The sequence below is a fragment of the Cebidichthys violaceus genome, unplaced genomic scaffold (genome assembly GCF_023349555.1).
Source record: "Cebidichthys violaceus isolate CVI_PGR_0920_01 unplaced genomic scaffold, fCebVio1.0.p SCAF_16, whole genome shotgun sequence".
NCBI lineage: Eukaryota > Metazoa > Chordata > Actinopteri > Perciformes > Stichaeidae > Cebidichthys > Cebidichthys violaceus.
Genome location: NW_027176329.1, coordinates 12,858,511 through 12,873,924, shown reverse-complemented (window position 1 = coordinate 12,873,924; position 15,414 = coordinate 12,858,511). Strand labels below are relative to the sequence as shown.

At 45.5% G+C, this 15,414-nt stretch overlaps 1 protein-coding gene across 2 annotated transcripts in view; it reads right to left on the bottom strand.

The window, feature by feature from the left end:
- Nucleotides 1-4,142: 4,142 nt before the first annotated feature.
- LOC137872843 (claspin) overlaps nt 4,143-15,414 on the bottom strand; it is a 13,082-nt gene continuing 1,810 nt past the window's right edge. The window contains exons 1-24 of one of the 2 annotated variants that reach the window (XM_068711310.1): nt 15,219-15,399; nt 14,222-14,339; nt 13,481-13,899; nt 12,942-13,088; nt 12,642-12,704; nt 12,481-12,553; nt 12,211-12,313; nt 11,321-11,913; nt 11,024-11,212; nt 10,772-10,935; nt 10,511-10,674; nt 10,066-10,121; nt 9,724-9,917; nt 8,792-9,326; nt 8,429-8,462; nt 8,221-8,317; nt 8,010-8,137; nt 7,692-7,853; nt 7,436-7,557; nt 6,918-7,045; nt 6,613-6,733; nt 5,778-5,854; nt 5,410-5,571; nt 4,143-4,712 (exon numbers count right to left, since the gene is read on the bottom strand). In XM_068711310.1, the coding sequence (XP_068567411.1) occupies nt 4,587-4,712; nt 5,410-5,571; nt 5,778-5,854; nt 6,613-6,733; nt 6,918-7,045; nt 7,436-7,557; nt 7,692-7,853; nt 8,010-8,137; nt 8,221-8,317; nt 8,429-8,462; nt 8,792-9,326; nt 9,724-9,917; nt 10,066-10,121; nt 10,511-10,674; nt 10,772-10,935; nt 11,024-11,212; nt 11,321-11,913; nt 12,211-12,313; nt 12,481-12,553; nt 12,642-12,704; nt 12,942-13,088; nt 13,481-13,899; nt 14,222-14,339; nt 15,219-15,245 (4,002 nt within the window). In that variant the 5' untranslated portion in view covers nt 15,246-15,399 and the 3' untranslated portion in view covers nt 4,143-4,586. Of the gene's footprint in view, nt 4,713-5,409; nt 5,572-5,777; nt 5,855-6,612; nt 6,734-6,917; nt 7,046-7,435; nt 7,558-7,691; nt 7,854-8,009; nt 8,138-8,220; nt 8,318-8,428; nt 8,463-8,791; nt 9,327-9,723; nt 9,918-10,065; nt 10,122-10,510; nt 10,675-10,771; nt 10,936-11,023; nt 11,213-11,320; nt 11,914-12,210; nt 12,314-12,480; nt 12,554-12,641; nt 12,705-12,941; nt 13,089-13,480; nt 13,900-14,221; nt 14,340-15,218; nt 15,400-15,414 lie in introns of those variants that run through there. The other variant, XM_068711312.1, reaches the window with a different exon arrangement.

The window sequence follows — 15,414 nt, the reverse complement described above, 5'->3', positions numbered from 1 at the left end:
AAATATGTGCTTAAAATAGAAATGTTTGGCTGATAATGTTTTTCCTACAATCTAGATCAATTAACAAATTGATGTTTCTCCCTCAGTGAAAACAATTTCTATGAATAAGTTCATGTTGTTCAGATACATATTGGACCATAACTATAGTTATGTTGTCATAAATGTACACTCATACATATAAAGAAAAAGCCTTCTAGTGTCAAACTCTGCACATTCATCATTCAAGTTGAGTAACAAGAAGGAACACACCAGCTGCTTTTTCACATGCACAGACGATTGCAGTTATTTGAAAAAAAAACCTTTAAAAGTATGTGGTTAACAATTGCAGCTTCTTTTTGTTGTTTGATCATTGTTTTTACATGAAGTAATATATTCAGATGCTTCCAGCTCAGTTAAAGACGTTGGAGTCTGGTGAGGATCAGAATCAGGTTAACTGCCCAGTAGGTTTGAACACACAGTGCAAAAGTCAGGACACATAATATGAAATGGAAACATTTACAATAGTAACATTATTAAAAGTGAGGAGTTTTGTGCAGGAATGAGCAAAAAATAATGATCTGGGTATGCGCAAATCATTCACAGCATGAATGAAATATTATGTACAATAATATGTTCATGTGGGGAGATAGTAGAGATTCACATTATGTAACGCAATCAGTCTGCAATGGGAGCTTTCAACAATCATATGAGAGAAAACAGTGAATGGCTTTCAAGCTTCAGTAGACTTGCAGGGACGAAACTCACTCTCCCCATCTGTTGTTTTTTACTGGGCTAATGCCAATAACGTTTCTCTCTCCACCATCTTCTTATTGATGTCAACAAGGCGAGCGAGGCCATGCCAGTCCTCTGTTGGTCGTCGAACAGCATTCTGGGAAATGGAGGAGATCCCACAGTAGATTCGAGGTAAACAAATCACAGTAAACGGCAACACTTTCTGGTAGGCGTTGAGTATATTGTCATCAAGCTCAGTGTCGTTTGGGGATGTTTTTTTCCTTTTATAAACCTTATCGCAACATATCTACAATCACAGGTGTGTTTGAGGCTTTGAAACGGCTACCCACAATGCAACACAGACGGGCAACGTCACATCTGCGAGGGCTGTTGCAGAGTTTCTCCGAACTGGTGGTGCCTGATTGCTTTTGTGGTTGTCAATCTCAGATGTAAGGGCACGGCAGGCGAGTGTGTTTTCTAGAGGTGTGTGTGTGTGTGTGTGTGTGTGTGTGTGTATGTGTGTGTGGTATAGAGGGGGCTACATCAGACAGACTTAACAAGTGTTCACTGTCTCCCTCCACCCTGCTCTCATCCCCCTGACATGTCGTCGCTGGCGGCAGAGAAAAAAAAAACTTGCGTCCTCCTTCTTTTCCACGAGCACACACACACACACACACACACACACACACACACACACACACACACACACACACACACACAGTTCTATCCCTATCTGCCCCCCCCCCCTTCAACAACATCCCCATTCAAGTGCATCAGCTCCAGGCATCCTTCCTCCCTCCTTATCCCCCCCCTCCCCCCATCGTTCACCAGTAGCCTAAGCACATAAAAAATACATCAAACACAGCCGTCCGCCCAAGGCCTCGTCACACGCAAAATCATCTCTCCCTCCATCTCTCTCTTAAAAAGAAAAACCCAAGTTACAAAAGACAACTACAGAGGACACTGATAGGAGGAGAGATAGACTGAACTCTGAGGACTGAGGGTCGTCTGTGAGGCCTCCTGGGGGGGGGGAGACAGATTATTGTAATGTTAACACTAACCACATCTTCCCCCCCTTTCTCACACACACACACACACACACACACACACACACATGGGAAAGAGTAAAAAAAACCCCCCAAAAACAGGGAGCATGACTTACCTTGTGCATAATAAGACCTTGTTTGGATTGCACACAGCCTGCAGCACCCTGACCCACTTCCCTCAGTTCAGCTCCACATCTGCTCCGGCACCAGACCCGGCTGTGACAGCGGCCGAGGGCGGCCGGCAGCACCCACGGGCCACGCTGTCAGATCCCCGGTGTTGAGATGCACAGAGACTGTAAAGAGAAAAGGCCTGCCGGACCTCCAGCTCACAAGCCAACGTTCACAACAACAACGAAAGAAATAAATAAAAAAATCACCCAAATCAGCCAAGACGTGCTAAATTGAACCGCCAGTCCAGCACACGGTTGGCTTTGCGGACTAATTATACACTTTTATTTGAGGCATGGATGTGAGCAGACACACGCGTATAGTGCATACGTCACGACACAAGCGCTGCGCGCGCGCGCGCGCACACACGCACACACACACACACACACACACACACACACACACACACACACACACACAGACACACACACACAGACACACACACAGACACACACCCCTTGGGTGCTACGGCTCATGTTTCTCTTCAATTATTCCACCCTCTGCCCTCTCTCCTCCTCATAATCTGAATAAAGCCAGATCCGTGTCCTCTAGATATTTAGAAGCCGGGCCTCGGTGCCAAAACATGTAACCTTCCTCCTCTTTCAAGTGGGGAGAGAATAGGGAGTTCAGAGGGGAGGGGGGGGAGGGTATGGCTTTACTGTGTTGACCTCGTAATTTCCTCTCAGGGGTTAGACAAAGTTGTGGAATTGAGTTTGGAGAAGTGGGTAAAGAGAAAAAGCAGAAGGAATTAAAAAAAACCAACTTGCAGACACTATTCCTATTAAATTCTAATTAGGATTGATTTCTTGACCCGGCAAACAGGCCCTCAGGATTTGGAGCCAAGTCTTTATCTTGGTTAATTGCGTTGTAATGGCTCAAAAATAAAGACAGAAGCAGCTCCAAACCAAATCATATCACTCATTTGCCCAAAGCTTCTGAGACTTTTTCAACTCTTCAGACAAACAATCAAAGCCGAGGTGGACACACATCGACAAAGGTAGACCTTTTGAACACCGGGATTAAGCCGGCCTGCCTGCAGGTACAGATGCCCGCTGTGGGCGGGGCCCACCATGGGGTTCATTCCAGAGCCTCGTAGCGTTGGCCCCTAATGATGTGTAATGGGGCCTCCTGCGCCCATTCCTAACCCCGGGACCTCCTCCTAATCACCGTGGCTACTAATGAGATGGAGAGACATGAAAGGGCTCGTTAGAGGACCCTCCCTCACATGCCGGCCTATTATTAGCCACTTACTAAATCATTAGTCTCTAAACTGCGATTACGCTTTAAAGCTGGGAGACAAAGTGAAAGAGTGAAAGATTTACAGCAAAGGACAGGTGGAGCTCTGCGACCCTCGTCAAAACCTCGATGTTCTCCCACCATGGATGAGGAATTAACACTGTGGAACTGTTTGTCCTTTTTCTTCTGTGTATTATGATCTCAAATAGTGTTCCACACTGGTCACCAGTGGTCTTTGGCGTGCAGTCTTTAGAACATGGAAGAAAACTTCTGTCGTTTTAAAGACAAGACATTATCTTTGTTGTACAAAACTCCAGACCTAAACAATTACATTTGTTTTTCTTCAGAAAATTATCAAAAGAAGGGATACCCTCCAAAATGATTCTAAGAACTTATCGAGTCCCAAACACACCTTTAAGGAGGGACCATATTTGATATATGTATTGTACACATTTACTCAATGCAGGAGAGAATGACAAGCAAGACAGGGTCTACAGCCATGCTAGCTGCTGTGAGGCTCTACTAGCATATTAGCAGACTAACATGTGATAAGTACAGCTGAGCTTGATGGGAATGTTATTGGTTTTGCAGGAATTTAATCAGAAACCAAAGTACTGGATGAATAACAAATTTTGAATCGGATGTTGGCGCTGGATGAAACGTCAGAGGATCAGCGACTTTATTACAATTCATCCTGATCATCGGGGATCATGGGCCAAATTTAATGTCAGCCCGGTGGGCGGGCGGGCGGGCACACACACACACACACACACACACACACACACACACACACACACACACACACACACACACACACACACACACACACACACACACACACACACACACACACACACACACACACACACACACACACACACACACACACACACACACCTGATACCGACCTCTCGTATCCGGTTCGACAACAGAAGACAAAATCAATGTCTTAAAATACACTTTTATTTACAATGTAAAACAAATACATTTAAATCATCATACAAAAAAAACCTCCCTAACCATTAAAAAACAAATCAATCCTATTTACATGATAAAACATTTTTAAAATGGACCTCCGTCAAAAAGTCCAGATTAAGTCAAGTAAGGTGTGACGGATGAATACGTCTGTTGGCGTAACCACAAGCCCAACTAGAGAAGTGAGTGTGAGGAAGAAGAGGGGCCTCAGTGGTGTGCTTTAGCTTGCCATTTTAAAGGCAATGTAAACATGTAAACACACATCTGTATTTGTGCTTCACAAGCGATGCAGAGGACGTCTACCGGGCACCTCGGCACGCAACCGTCCTTTTACCACCCACTTCATTTTTGAGGTCTTGCCGGCTTGTGAAATACTGGATGTGGCCGGTCAATTCTGGCCTTTTGTCTGCTGGTGAAGATGATTATCATTCAGCCGGTAGTGTTGCATCCTCAGTGGTCCAGGAAGTTGAAGATGCTCCTCTGGGGGCCTTTAGTCTGTCCTGTGGGTCTGTTCTCCCTGCACACCCTCTTTGCTGCTGGGTTCACTGCTTCCACTGGACCCCTCTTCTTCATCATCTGAGGATCAAACACAACCAAAAGGTAAATTGTAACTAATGTAGAATCAAAAGCAACTAAATAAAGTGTAGTCAATGACGGATCTTGTGGTAAAACATGCTTGGAAAAAGCATTGCTTTCAATAGCATCAAATAAAAACTGTGGGCTTTGGCTCCACCTAGTGTCCTAAATCTAGAAGACATCCGAATCTATAAATTCCCCCACCACACTCATATGACTCTCACACTGAACAATCTCTGTCCATGATCTTTGGAAAGTATTTTGTTTTTGTGCTTATTTTAAAACAGTGAGATCAAAACACAAAACCAGACCGGATGGGGAAGATCAAAGTGGGTCAGGGGCAGTAAATTACTCTTTTCATTCAAAAAACAGCAGGAAAATATGACTGAGCATTTTATATTAAACAAAGTGGCATTTCCATGAAAAACACGAAGACTTTTTAAAGAGCAGAGAAGAGTCAGTTGTATGAGCCTATTGTTTTCAAGCTCAGTGGTGGGGCAAATTGCTGTCATGTGGCCACGTTTCGCAACAACACAAGCTGCGATTTGCAAAACAACATAATTTGTCCTTTTACTCATTTTGAAACATTATCCAAACAAAGCATTCATCATCCTTTGGATCCATGCACGAGCGTGTCAGAGCATACGGAGCATCCTTCTGTCCCAGCTCCAACACCTGCACGAGTGTGAGGACTCACCTGCTTCTTGGGAGCGTCCGACTTGGACTTGTCCTTCTCGGGGGACAGAGTTTGGAACAGGAAGCCTCTGCTGTTTCTGGGCGCCAGAGGATTCCCCTCTGAGATGGAAGCCAGCTTCTGGAGGACGGAGTGAGGCTGACTCAGCAGTGACCCTCTCCTCACCTGGAAGCGGATCAATAAAACACAAGTCTCACATTGATCTTTGACAGACATAAGTGAAAACAACAACTAATGTCGAAGGCTCATCGCCGACATCCACTCACACCTCTACCTCTGAACCGTTTTGGATCGTGTTTTGTTCGTTGAACAGATCTGACGTGCACAAAATCAAAATGAAACCAAGAGTCACTATTTTGACGGTGGTCTACCTGTGAGGGCTGCGAGGGTCTCTGGAAGGGGTTGAGAGCCAGTGTCTTCCTCTCTGGCTGTGGTGCCACAGGAGGCTCTGGTATGAAAAGTGGGAAAATTAGACCGTGAAATATTCACATTCCTCAAAGGTTTTCATCGTGATATATATATATATATATATATATATATATATATCTTTATAACTGTGCTTTGTATTGACTGAATGCCCTTTATATCAGACTGATATCCTGTTTATATATCCTTTGTCATTTGGATCTGAGTAAGTAGAGTGTCACAAAATCTCATAACTACTGTATTACACGCAGCCACTCAGTTTTAGTCACATTTCTTTTTTTTCCAGGAACTCAAAAATGCCACAGCTGTGTTGAAATGAACGTTCTGAAGTAAGTTGACATTTAGCAATGACAGTATCGGCAGCAGGTTCCCCTCTGTGTCAGGGTTAGTTTAGTTTGCTGGGAGACATGCCAGTGTGTTTTGGTGCAGTCAGTGTGTGTGTGTGTGTGTGTGTGTGTGTGTGTGTGTGTGTGTGTGTGTGTGTGCGCGCGTTTCGACTTCATCTCTAAAGCTCTGTAGCACATGAGGTGAAGTTATCGACAGTCTTCTCAACTGAGCGCTGAGCAGATCAAAAAGCATCTACCCGAGACTCTAAGATTAGACTTTTTCTCTACTAAAAAAATAAATAATAATAATCAGGAAACTGTTAATCACACTTTCGATGATCATCAACGATCTGTCTGGTGATTGTGTTGTCTATTTGTTTACTACAGAAGTCTGTTACTGGGTGTCTTATTTGAGGTCACGGATTCTTCTTGTGAGGCTTCACATCAAACCAACCTTTTCTCTGCAGAGTCTTGGCGGTCAGCTTCTTGGCCAGCTTCATAAAGCGACTGTCTTCCTCTCCGATCTTCTCATCATCCGCATCCAAATCTTCCCCTTTCTTGGCTTTCTGCTCAGACTGTGAGAGGAGACGCAGAGAGAGAGAGAGACAGAGAGGTATGAAGACAAAATAACAACATCCCTGTTGTACGTTTACTGCGTTGAATTTACAAAAAGTTGAATTCTGAAATCAGTCAATACTCCAAATGGATTTTTGTTAATGGCTCCTCACTATTACCTGCGAGTAAGGACTCTAAAGCTACCTGTTCTCTGAGCCACTGTTCTCTCTCCAGCCTCTCTTTCCTCCTCTGGACCTCGGACAGGTCCACCTCTTCATCGTCCTCCTCTTGCTCGCCCTCCGCTCCCGTCCTGTCCGCGTTAAAACCGTCATCTGGGAGGAAGAATTCAAAAAGAAACTAAATGGCTTGTTGGAGCAACTTTGAAAGAAGCTTCGTTAAGTTTGTAGAATCTAAAAACAGAAAATCTGATGAACATTTCCCCACACACACACTTTGAGTTTTGATTCATTTTTTCTTTTCATATTTAGTGTTTTTCATTCATGTATAAATTACCAATTTTGGTCCATCTAGAATTCTGGATATCTAAGCTTACGGCCTGTTAATCACACAACTATAAACATTCTCTGTGTGTGTTTCTGTCCATCTCGGTGGACCGAATTTAAATAAAATATGTTAAACTATGAATCCTGGTGTTCACACACTTGGGTTATAAAACCCCATCAAATTCTAGTTTAAATCACCAGTTTATGATACAAACTCACCGATGTTTTTCCAACGGAAGCGGCGAGCTCGTCCCGGGCCGTCAGAGTGCAGGTCTCCGTCAGCGAGGTAGCGCTCCTGGTAGAACCTCAGTGCTCGCTTGTCATCGTCCATGATCTGCTTCCTGTAGGAACGCCGGTGGCACAAAAGCTCACATTTTCATCTCTGTTTGATTTCTGAGGCAAGACATCCGGCTTGCATTATTACGATCGGAGCAACCCTCATTCAGGCGGCTCGAGCTCGGGACGCTGCACTCACATGTGGATCTTGTTGACCTGGTCCTGCAGCTCTTCATCAGAGGGAAGGTCCTCGAGAAGCTCCTCCTCCTCGTACTCGTTCTCATCGTCGCCGTCCTCGTCATCGCTGCCCAGGTCGCTGCCGGACAGCTCAGCCTCCGACTCCAGGTAGTCGGTCAAACGCCTGTGAGCAGGAGACAAGAAAACTATTAACATCTGTGCTACAGCGTGGATTATGTGATGAAAATGATTTTCCTATATTGTCAAACGTCAAGAAAAGAGTGTGAAACATTAGCTTTGCGTGCGTTGCCACATATGTGCTAGGTTTAATTCCACTTACATTATCTTCTTCTTCTTCTTCTTGACCCGCTGAGATGCGAAGACACCCTGCATCTCCTCCTCTTCTACGTCATTGTCCTCACCAGCCTCGTCCTCCTCCTCGTTTCCCTCTGCACCATCCTCATCCTCCTACAAACCCCACAATCCACTTGTCATTTCCATCATAAAGACGTACATCCAGCGTGTTATTTACACTACAGAGATAATCTTACCTGTTCACTGGGACTTTCCACATCTGATAGAAGCCGGAATTCGCAGTCCTCTTCCTCCTCATCCTCCAGTTGCTCTTCTTCCTCTGGCTTCTTTTTACTTCATACAGAGAAATCACTATGAGAATCTTGCGTTGCATATTGATATTACAATTAATATTCACTTATCCTTTATCAAAAGGGACTGAAGTAATGAGTCTTTGAACTGTACCTGTCTTGTGCTGACGAGGCCGTGTGAGCAGAACCTAAAATTGGCAGCAAAAGGAGACAAATCTTAATATTGTGAAACTGGAAGTGAAATCATTTTCAAACCTCAAAATGTAAATGTTTTGCTACAGAGTGGCAAAAAAGTGATATACTGTATGTTTGTAATACGCTTTTGTTGTTTGGTTAAATGTTGCGTTTTGTATTTCTGTGAAACCTCTGTGCATCCTACGATGAAAGTTCCTCATGGTTTATCAGGCTCTTATTGATGAGCTATAGCTTCCCTTCACAATAAGATCTACTTTTTCTACACTGTAGGGAATTTAAAATAAAATACAGTGTACAGATGGAGCAGCGAACAGTTGTTTACCTGGACTAGGAAACTTCCCTGAACACAGACCCAGCAGCTGATCCATGGTATCATCAGACTCCTCGTCCCGTCCTCTCTCCTCCCTCTTGTCCGTCTCCTTCCTCTCGTCTCCCGCCTGTGTCGACGGAAACGCTCCGGAGCACAACCCGAGCAGCTCGTCCTCCTGCGACGCTCCTCGGCCTGCTCCGCCCGAGATGCTCTCCGCTGTCCCGAAAACCCCAGAGCACAGCCCAAACAGCTCCCCCATGTTGGCATCCATGGCATTCTCGTCCAGGCTGTCCAGGATCAGCTGTCTCTTGTGGGAGCGAGGCCCGCCGGACCGCGGCCCCACGTTCAGGAAGCCGTCCGCGTCCAGCAGCTGCGAGTGGGTGTCGTCCTCCAGGGAGAAGCGACCTTGGGAGTCTCCTCCGAGACCGGGGCCAGAGGCCGCTCCGCCCAGGGGCCCCGAATCTGCTCCTGGGGACGGAGGTGCATAGAGGTCTTGGGAGTCCTCGATGGGGAGGCAGAGAGACGGGGAGGAGAGTTTGCTTGAGCTCTGATGGAGGGAAAAGAGATGACGGGTTACTGTATGACAACATAATGTATAGATGGAGAAGGATTTTTCGGTTTTGTAGTTGTTTTGCTCTAATTTCATTTAAAAAGTCATCCAGTTTATCTTGCCATGAGTTATTCTTTAAACTTACAGCTTCCTACCGTTCCTGCACAGACTCTCGTCTTTTTTTAAGTCATGTAAATGCGAATATAAGTTGGTGTAAGTGTGACTGTACATTTACAAGAATGTCTGAGAGCATATCTTAGCTTTATTGTGTTTTTAATTAACAAACATAAATAAATGCAATTGTGACAGTAAAAGTGTACACATATGTGGATTTAATCCTATGCAGGTTTGGGAGAACTCAAACCCCTGCTGGTGACATTTTGGTATATCTTACCTTGGAGGCAGAGCCGAGGAAGCTGGGCCTGAAGAGGCAGGGAGAAGGGGAGCGGAAAATGGAGGAGTTGGAGATGCTCCTCCCTGCGGAACGCTGGTGACTGATGGGCTGGTAGGAGGTTATCATGGATCCTGCCAGCTCAAAGCTGTTGTTGTGGCTGTTGTCCTTCACCAGGTACAGAGAGTCGTCCTCTTCTGCAGACGAGGATGACGAGAGAGAGAGTGAGGAAAGACCACAGAGGGACGTCAGGCGGATTCAAAACTATTGTCGTCGCTCCATTTAAAGCATCATCTCTCATGAATAACTAATGACTTAACTATGCTTTAGTCTCACTCTACCCACCCATCTTATTGCTGCTGCTGTCCTGTCCAGAAGGACCAGACCGTCTTACACCATCACTGAAAAGGAGAACAGTGCAAGTGAAGCTTTACTGCATGGATACACAGTGCATACAAATATGAAACTACAAGAATTATTACGTTTTTTAGTGACTGAGAAACTCCAATACGTCACTATTTCATGTATTTTACGAGCAGGTTTTAGTAAGTAAGTGACACTAACTCACCATTTGTCAACTAATTTAAGGCGGTTCTATCGGTTCATTTTTTTTTTAGTCACTTACAATGTGAAAACCATAAAGCGCACACGCACACGCGCGCACACACACACACACACACACACACACACACACACACACACACACACACACACACACACACACACACACACACACACACACACACACACACACACACACACACACACACACACACACACACACACTTACCCGGTACGAGAGCAGGAGTTTCCGGGGAACAGCATGAGTGTACTGTGTTCGTTCAGTGCCACGGGAGAAGGACTCCTGATACTCTGGGCGACACTGCCTTCCTCATCTTCATGCTCCTTCTCTTCTTCCTCACCGCCATCACCTCCCAGTAAGTCATCTACGTTCTGGTAAAAAAAAAAAAGAGAAGAGAAGATCGGGCTTGACGTGAGAACAATGTACAAAGCAATTTGATTGCTCCAAAAGCAGCAAACCTCCCCTTACCTCTTCCTCCTCAGACTCATCGGTCATCTCGTCCTCCTCCTCTTCCTCCTCCCCACAGTCTTCGTTGTCGAGGCGATTCAGCTCGGCCCTGCGCACCCTCTCCTCCTGCCTCCTTTGGGCCATGGCGAGCTGCAGGCGCTGCTTCAGAGTCAGCAGCTTCTCTCCTGTGAAACGAGGAGACGGAGGAGGTTAGCGATGCCGCTAACAGAGGTCAACAATCTGGTCTCCCGAGTCACACATGTGCATCCACACCTGGTTTGGCTGCCGCGGGCTCCTCTGCTCCGTCTTTAATGGTGACGGTGACCGACTCGGTGCGCAGCTCCTCCTGGCCAGACGGGGTGCTCTCTTTGCGGACGATGTTGAGCTGCATGGTTCGCTCTCCTTGAGGGCGTGCGGGTGCCTTAACGTGACGCAGGTAACGCTCCTTCAGGGCCTCCACGCCTGGTTAAAGAAGAGAGTAGATAAATGCGATAGTAGACGGGTTAATTCTGATTTACTAAGCTTTGTCTCCTCCAACTTGGCTGAAATCCTAAAAGAATCAGCACTCACCTGGGTTGAGCGGCGGAGGCTCGAGCTCAACGAAGGCTCCGTCATCTGAACATAATTTAGCGACAGGCGGGGGGTCCAGTCCGAGCCTCTTCAGTCTGGCCAATTTGTCCTCCCTGGGTTTGGTGGGCCGCTGTGCTGAAGGCTCTGCTGCGGCCAGATCGGAGCTCCTACACTGTGTGGCTGAAGGCTCCATCGAAGCCCCGGACACAGGCTCGTTCTGCAGGACTTCAGAGTCAGACAACACAGCAGTCTGGTTTTGCTCCGAGGGTGCTGGAGGCTTTTCCTCCCCAGAATCAGGTCTCAACGCTCCGTCTGCTGTGCTGGACTCCTGCAGACTCTCGGAAAGGTAAAGCATCGGTCCGGATTCCTGGTCGGGATCAGGGGTCGCTGTTGCCTCTCTGGCCTGGTTGAGGCTCTCCTGCTGTGGGGACGAGGTGGCGGCTGGGTGAGGTAGGGGCTGGATCTGAGTGGAAGACAGATCTAGAGAGGAGTCCTGCCCTGCAGATGGCTGGAGAGGCTCACTGGGAGGAGGAGGAGGGGGAGGAGGAGGAGCTGACGGCGTCTCCAACATCATTGCTGAATACTTTGTGGATCTGAAAGAAATAAGATTATCATTCATTTTTATGTATTCATTTGTTTATTAAGGAAGTCTTGAAACTTGAATGAATGAATTGTGTGCATATATGACAGGAGTGAATGCAAAACTCAACATTAACTTAATTAAATGTGAAATTAAACATGTCCAGCAATTAAATGGTGACTTTGGTCGATCACTTGTCTTTTATAAAATCAGATTTTCTGGGTAAAATTAGGGACTAGAGATGGTGGCCAATGTGGCCAGCTGTTGCTCCGACGCATGTGTGTGTGTTATCCGTTATGTTTGTCTTTACTTCAACAGCGCCATGGCAGGACCCTCCGGCCTGGCTCTCTTCCTAAAGAACTGGTCGATGGTCTTCGGCTCAGGGACGTGGTAGGGCAGGCCCAGTGTGGACTCTAAGACAAAGACAGACGGACGTGTCAAAGATGGCGTCTCAGTAGCACGGAAGACATGAGACTCCCCTTTTTTAGTCTGAATTGCAGGTATCAAATTCTGAATAATCATCAGAAAAACAGTTCACCCGTTGAATCAATAGAAGTTGTGAAGTTTCTTGTAAACTGACCTCTGACCAGTCTCTGAGACTCACTGTGGAGCTGCCTCATTGCCTCTTTGCTGGCGCGCGCAGCTTTCCTCTCCTGCAAACATTACACACGTTGAGAATCAAACAGCTTTTTCTTGGTATTAAAGTTGAAGAATAAATGTAAGCATTTTGCTGCTGCATACCACACGCTGGGGTTTCTCTGCTGCATCTTCATCTTCCTCCTCTTCCTCATCCAGGAAAGGATCCTGCAGCAATATTTAAAATCACCGATTACACAAAGGCCTGTCGGGACAACATCAGTCATCACAGGATTTTCACTAAAGTGTCATTAGCAACATCTGTTCCCAGTAATATGAGCACCAATCAGCTGAGCCGTGATACCAACAACAAGCAGTGGCGTAAATTCCTGCTGAAAGCTTTTACATATAAACAAAGGGCTTGTTCTGACCCTTAATATTGCAAACAGTCATCTATATTTGTACCTTGTGTTTTTTCATCTTTTGTTTGACAGCAGCTCGGATGGCCTCCAGAGATTCTTCCTCCTCCTCATCGCCCAGACCGGTGTCAAACAGGTCTGTGTCGCCCAGCAGACACCCACTGTCATTCAGAGCCCGAGGGAGAGGCGTGTCCTGGGGAAATGGGTTTATTAAAATATATGATCCATGTCAAGGATTATTATTCTTTAACAATCATTTGATTCTGCTTCTGCTTAGTTTAACATTTCATTTTATATCAATAATTTTGAACTTTGTGTAGATGTTAAGTTTTTGATTTGATAATTTGGGTTCTCCACTTCAACATTAAACTCACATTGTCATATCACAATTTACATAAAGAATAATTCCAATAGATACAGATATTAGAATGTGAAATATGCAGAAAATATTTAGTGACAGGTACAGCAGTATGAGCAGTTTCTAAAGTCTCATGACATAGAAGTGTCAGAATAGTTTTTTCTCCACACATTTCCGGACTAGAATCTCAGCAGAAGAAGAAGAAAACACCACTGAGCTTCACTAACTTCAATCATTTCAGAGAGCCTCTCCTTCTTCCTCAGTTTTTCCACAGCTTTGCTCCGTTTCTCCTTCTTCTCCCGGTGCCTCTGGCTCTTCTCTCTCTTCTTCGGTTCATTCGTCAATTTTGCTTCCTTCCTCACCTCCTCCTGTCGCTCCTTAATTCCTCCACTTTGCTCCGGCTCGCTGTCGTCGCTGTCAATGGGAGCGCGGCTTATTCTCTTGCACTTCTTCGGCGCCCCACTCTCTTTCCTCTCGTCCTTCTCTCCTGCCTCCATCTCCTCTCCGCTGGAAGCGGATAAGACCAGCGCTTCGGCCATGTGGGCGCTGTTCTCTGCAGCGGCCTCCTCCTCCTCGCTGTCACTGTCTCTAATGGCGTTACGGTGAGGCTTTCTGTGAACTGTGATGTCTTCATCCTCGTCGGAATCTGAAAACAAAATAACAATTTAGAAAACAAGGCAAATATGAATTGGCAATGGCACTAAACATTGTTTATTTTTTTACACCTTCAGAGAATTTACACAGGAATATTGTAGATCACTTGATGGCAGTCAAATAGTAATTGGACTGATGCACTTATTGTAAGCTTTGTGATTAAGTGTCTGCTAAAAACACAAACTGTAATGTAAATGTCACAAGTTCACCGTAAGTGTATAGACATTAACATTGCTGTATCCCTCATTTACACAGCAAAAGTGTCTCCTGCCCTGTCTCAAGCTGGATTATCATCCATTGTTTTGGTACCTCACCTGGAAGCTCTTCTCTTTTGTTTGCCATCTCGGTGACCATCTCCTCTGCTGGAGAGCCCATCCCGCTATCTGAATCACTCCCCGTTGCCGTTTGGGCCTCAGCCGGGAGCCCCTCAACCTGGGTACAATAACACAAAACAGAGTTCACCCATCATGAAATGCATATTCTATGGTCTGGGGGAACTGCAGTCGGTTTGGGATGATGTTTGTTTACTGGGGGGGAAAAAAAATTACACTTAACTTAAGGCAGATACTGCTAAATTATAGCGTTCAGGGTGGCTTATCTTGCTTTGTGTAGGCCTACTGTAAGCATACTTTAGTGAAATCTAAAAAGGACTGGGCATTAACGGCACGGTTAAAGTGGCAGCAGACTGCAAACATCGATGGCCGTCCAACTCGCTGCATGACCTTCTCTGGGATGCCAAAGTTAAAGCGTGTGTCTGGATTTCTAAAAGTAAATAGTTTCTTTACAACGTTAACATGACGCATGTCACTCGATTGTGTGACTTTAAGCAGCCAGATGGATGTTAAATTACGTTAGTGGCACAATGTAATAAAGCGACATTGATTTCTTTCAACGATTGCAGTTAACTTAGCCAGCTTATGTTACATGCTATATAGCTATATATACAGTATATATAAAAAGTGATTGATTTCCGTGTGTAATCAATTCCCCAAGATCATAATCTGCTTAGATATACAATTTTAACAGTGTAGGTTAACTAAAATGACTAACATGTATTTAACAGACTCGACCAGGCCAAGACTACAACCACCATCCCAGCTGGCTAAACCTAACCTAGCGAGCTAGCTAGCTGGCTAACGCTAACTAGATCCGCAACTAGCACATTCTTTTTAAAGGAATGCTACGGACCGTGGCAGTCGTTACCCATTAACGGTATTCATAACTAACCACATATATGTCAGACTCATACTTCCCCGTGAAATAACGTTAGATGTCCAATATAGCGACCGATATGTGAACTCGTTTCCTCACCTGTTGTTGAGAAACGACCAGGCTCATCTTTGTCCGCCGGGATAGTTTACGCTCTTTAGTAAAATAAACCAGCGGACACAACGCTTCGTCGAATGTCAGCAGACGTCAAAAAGCAAATGTCTGCGTGACAAAGTCTATTTCAGACCGTTAAAGCATATTTAGAAAGCCTTTATTTGGGCTGCTGCTCTTCCTCCCG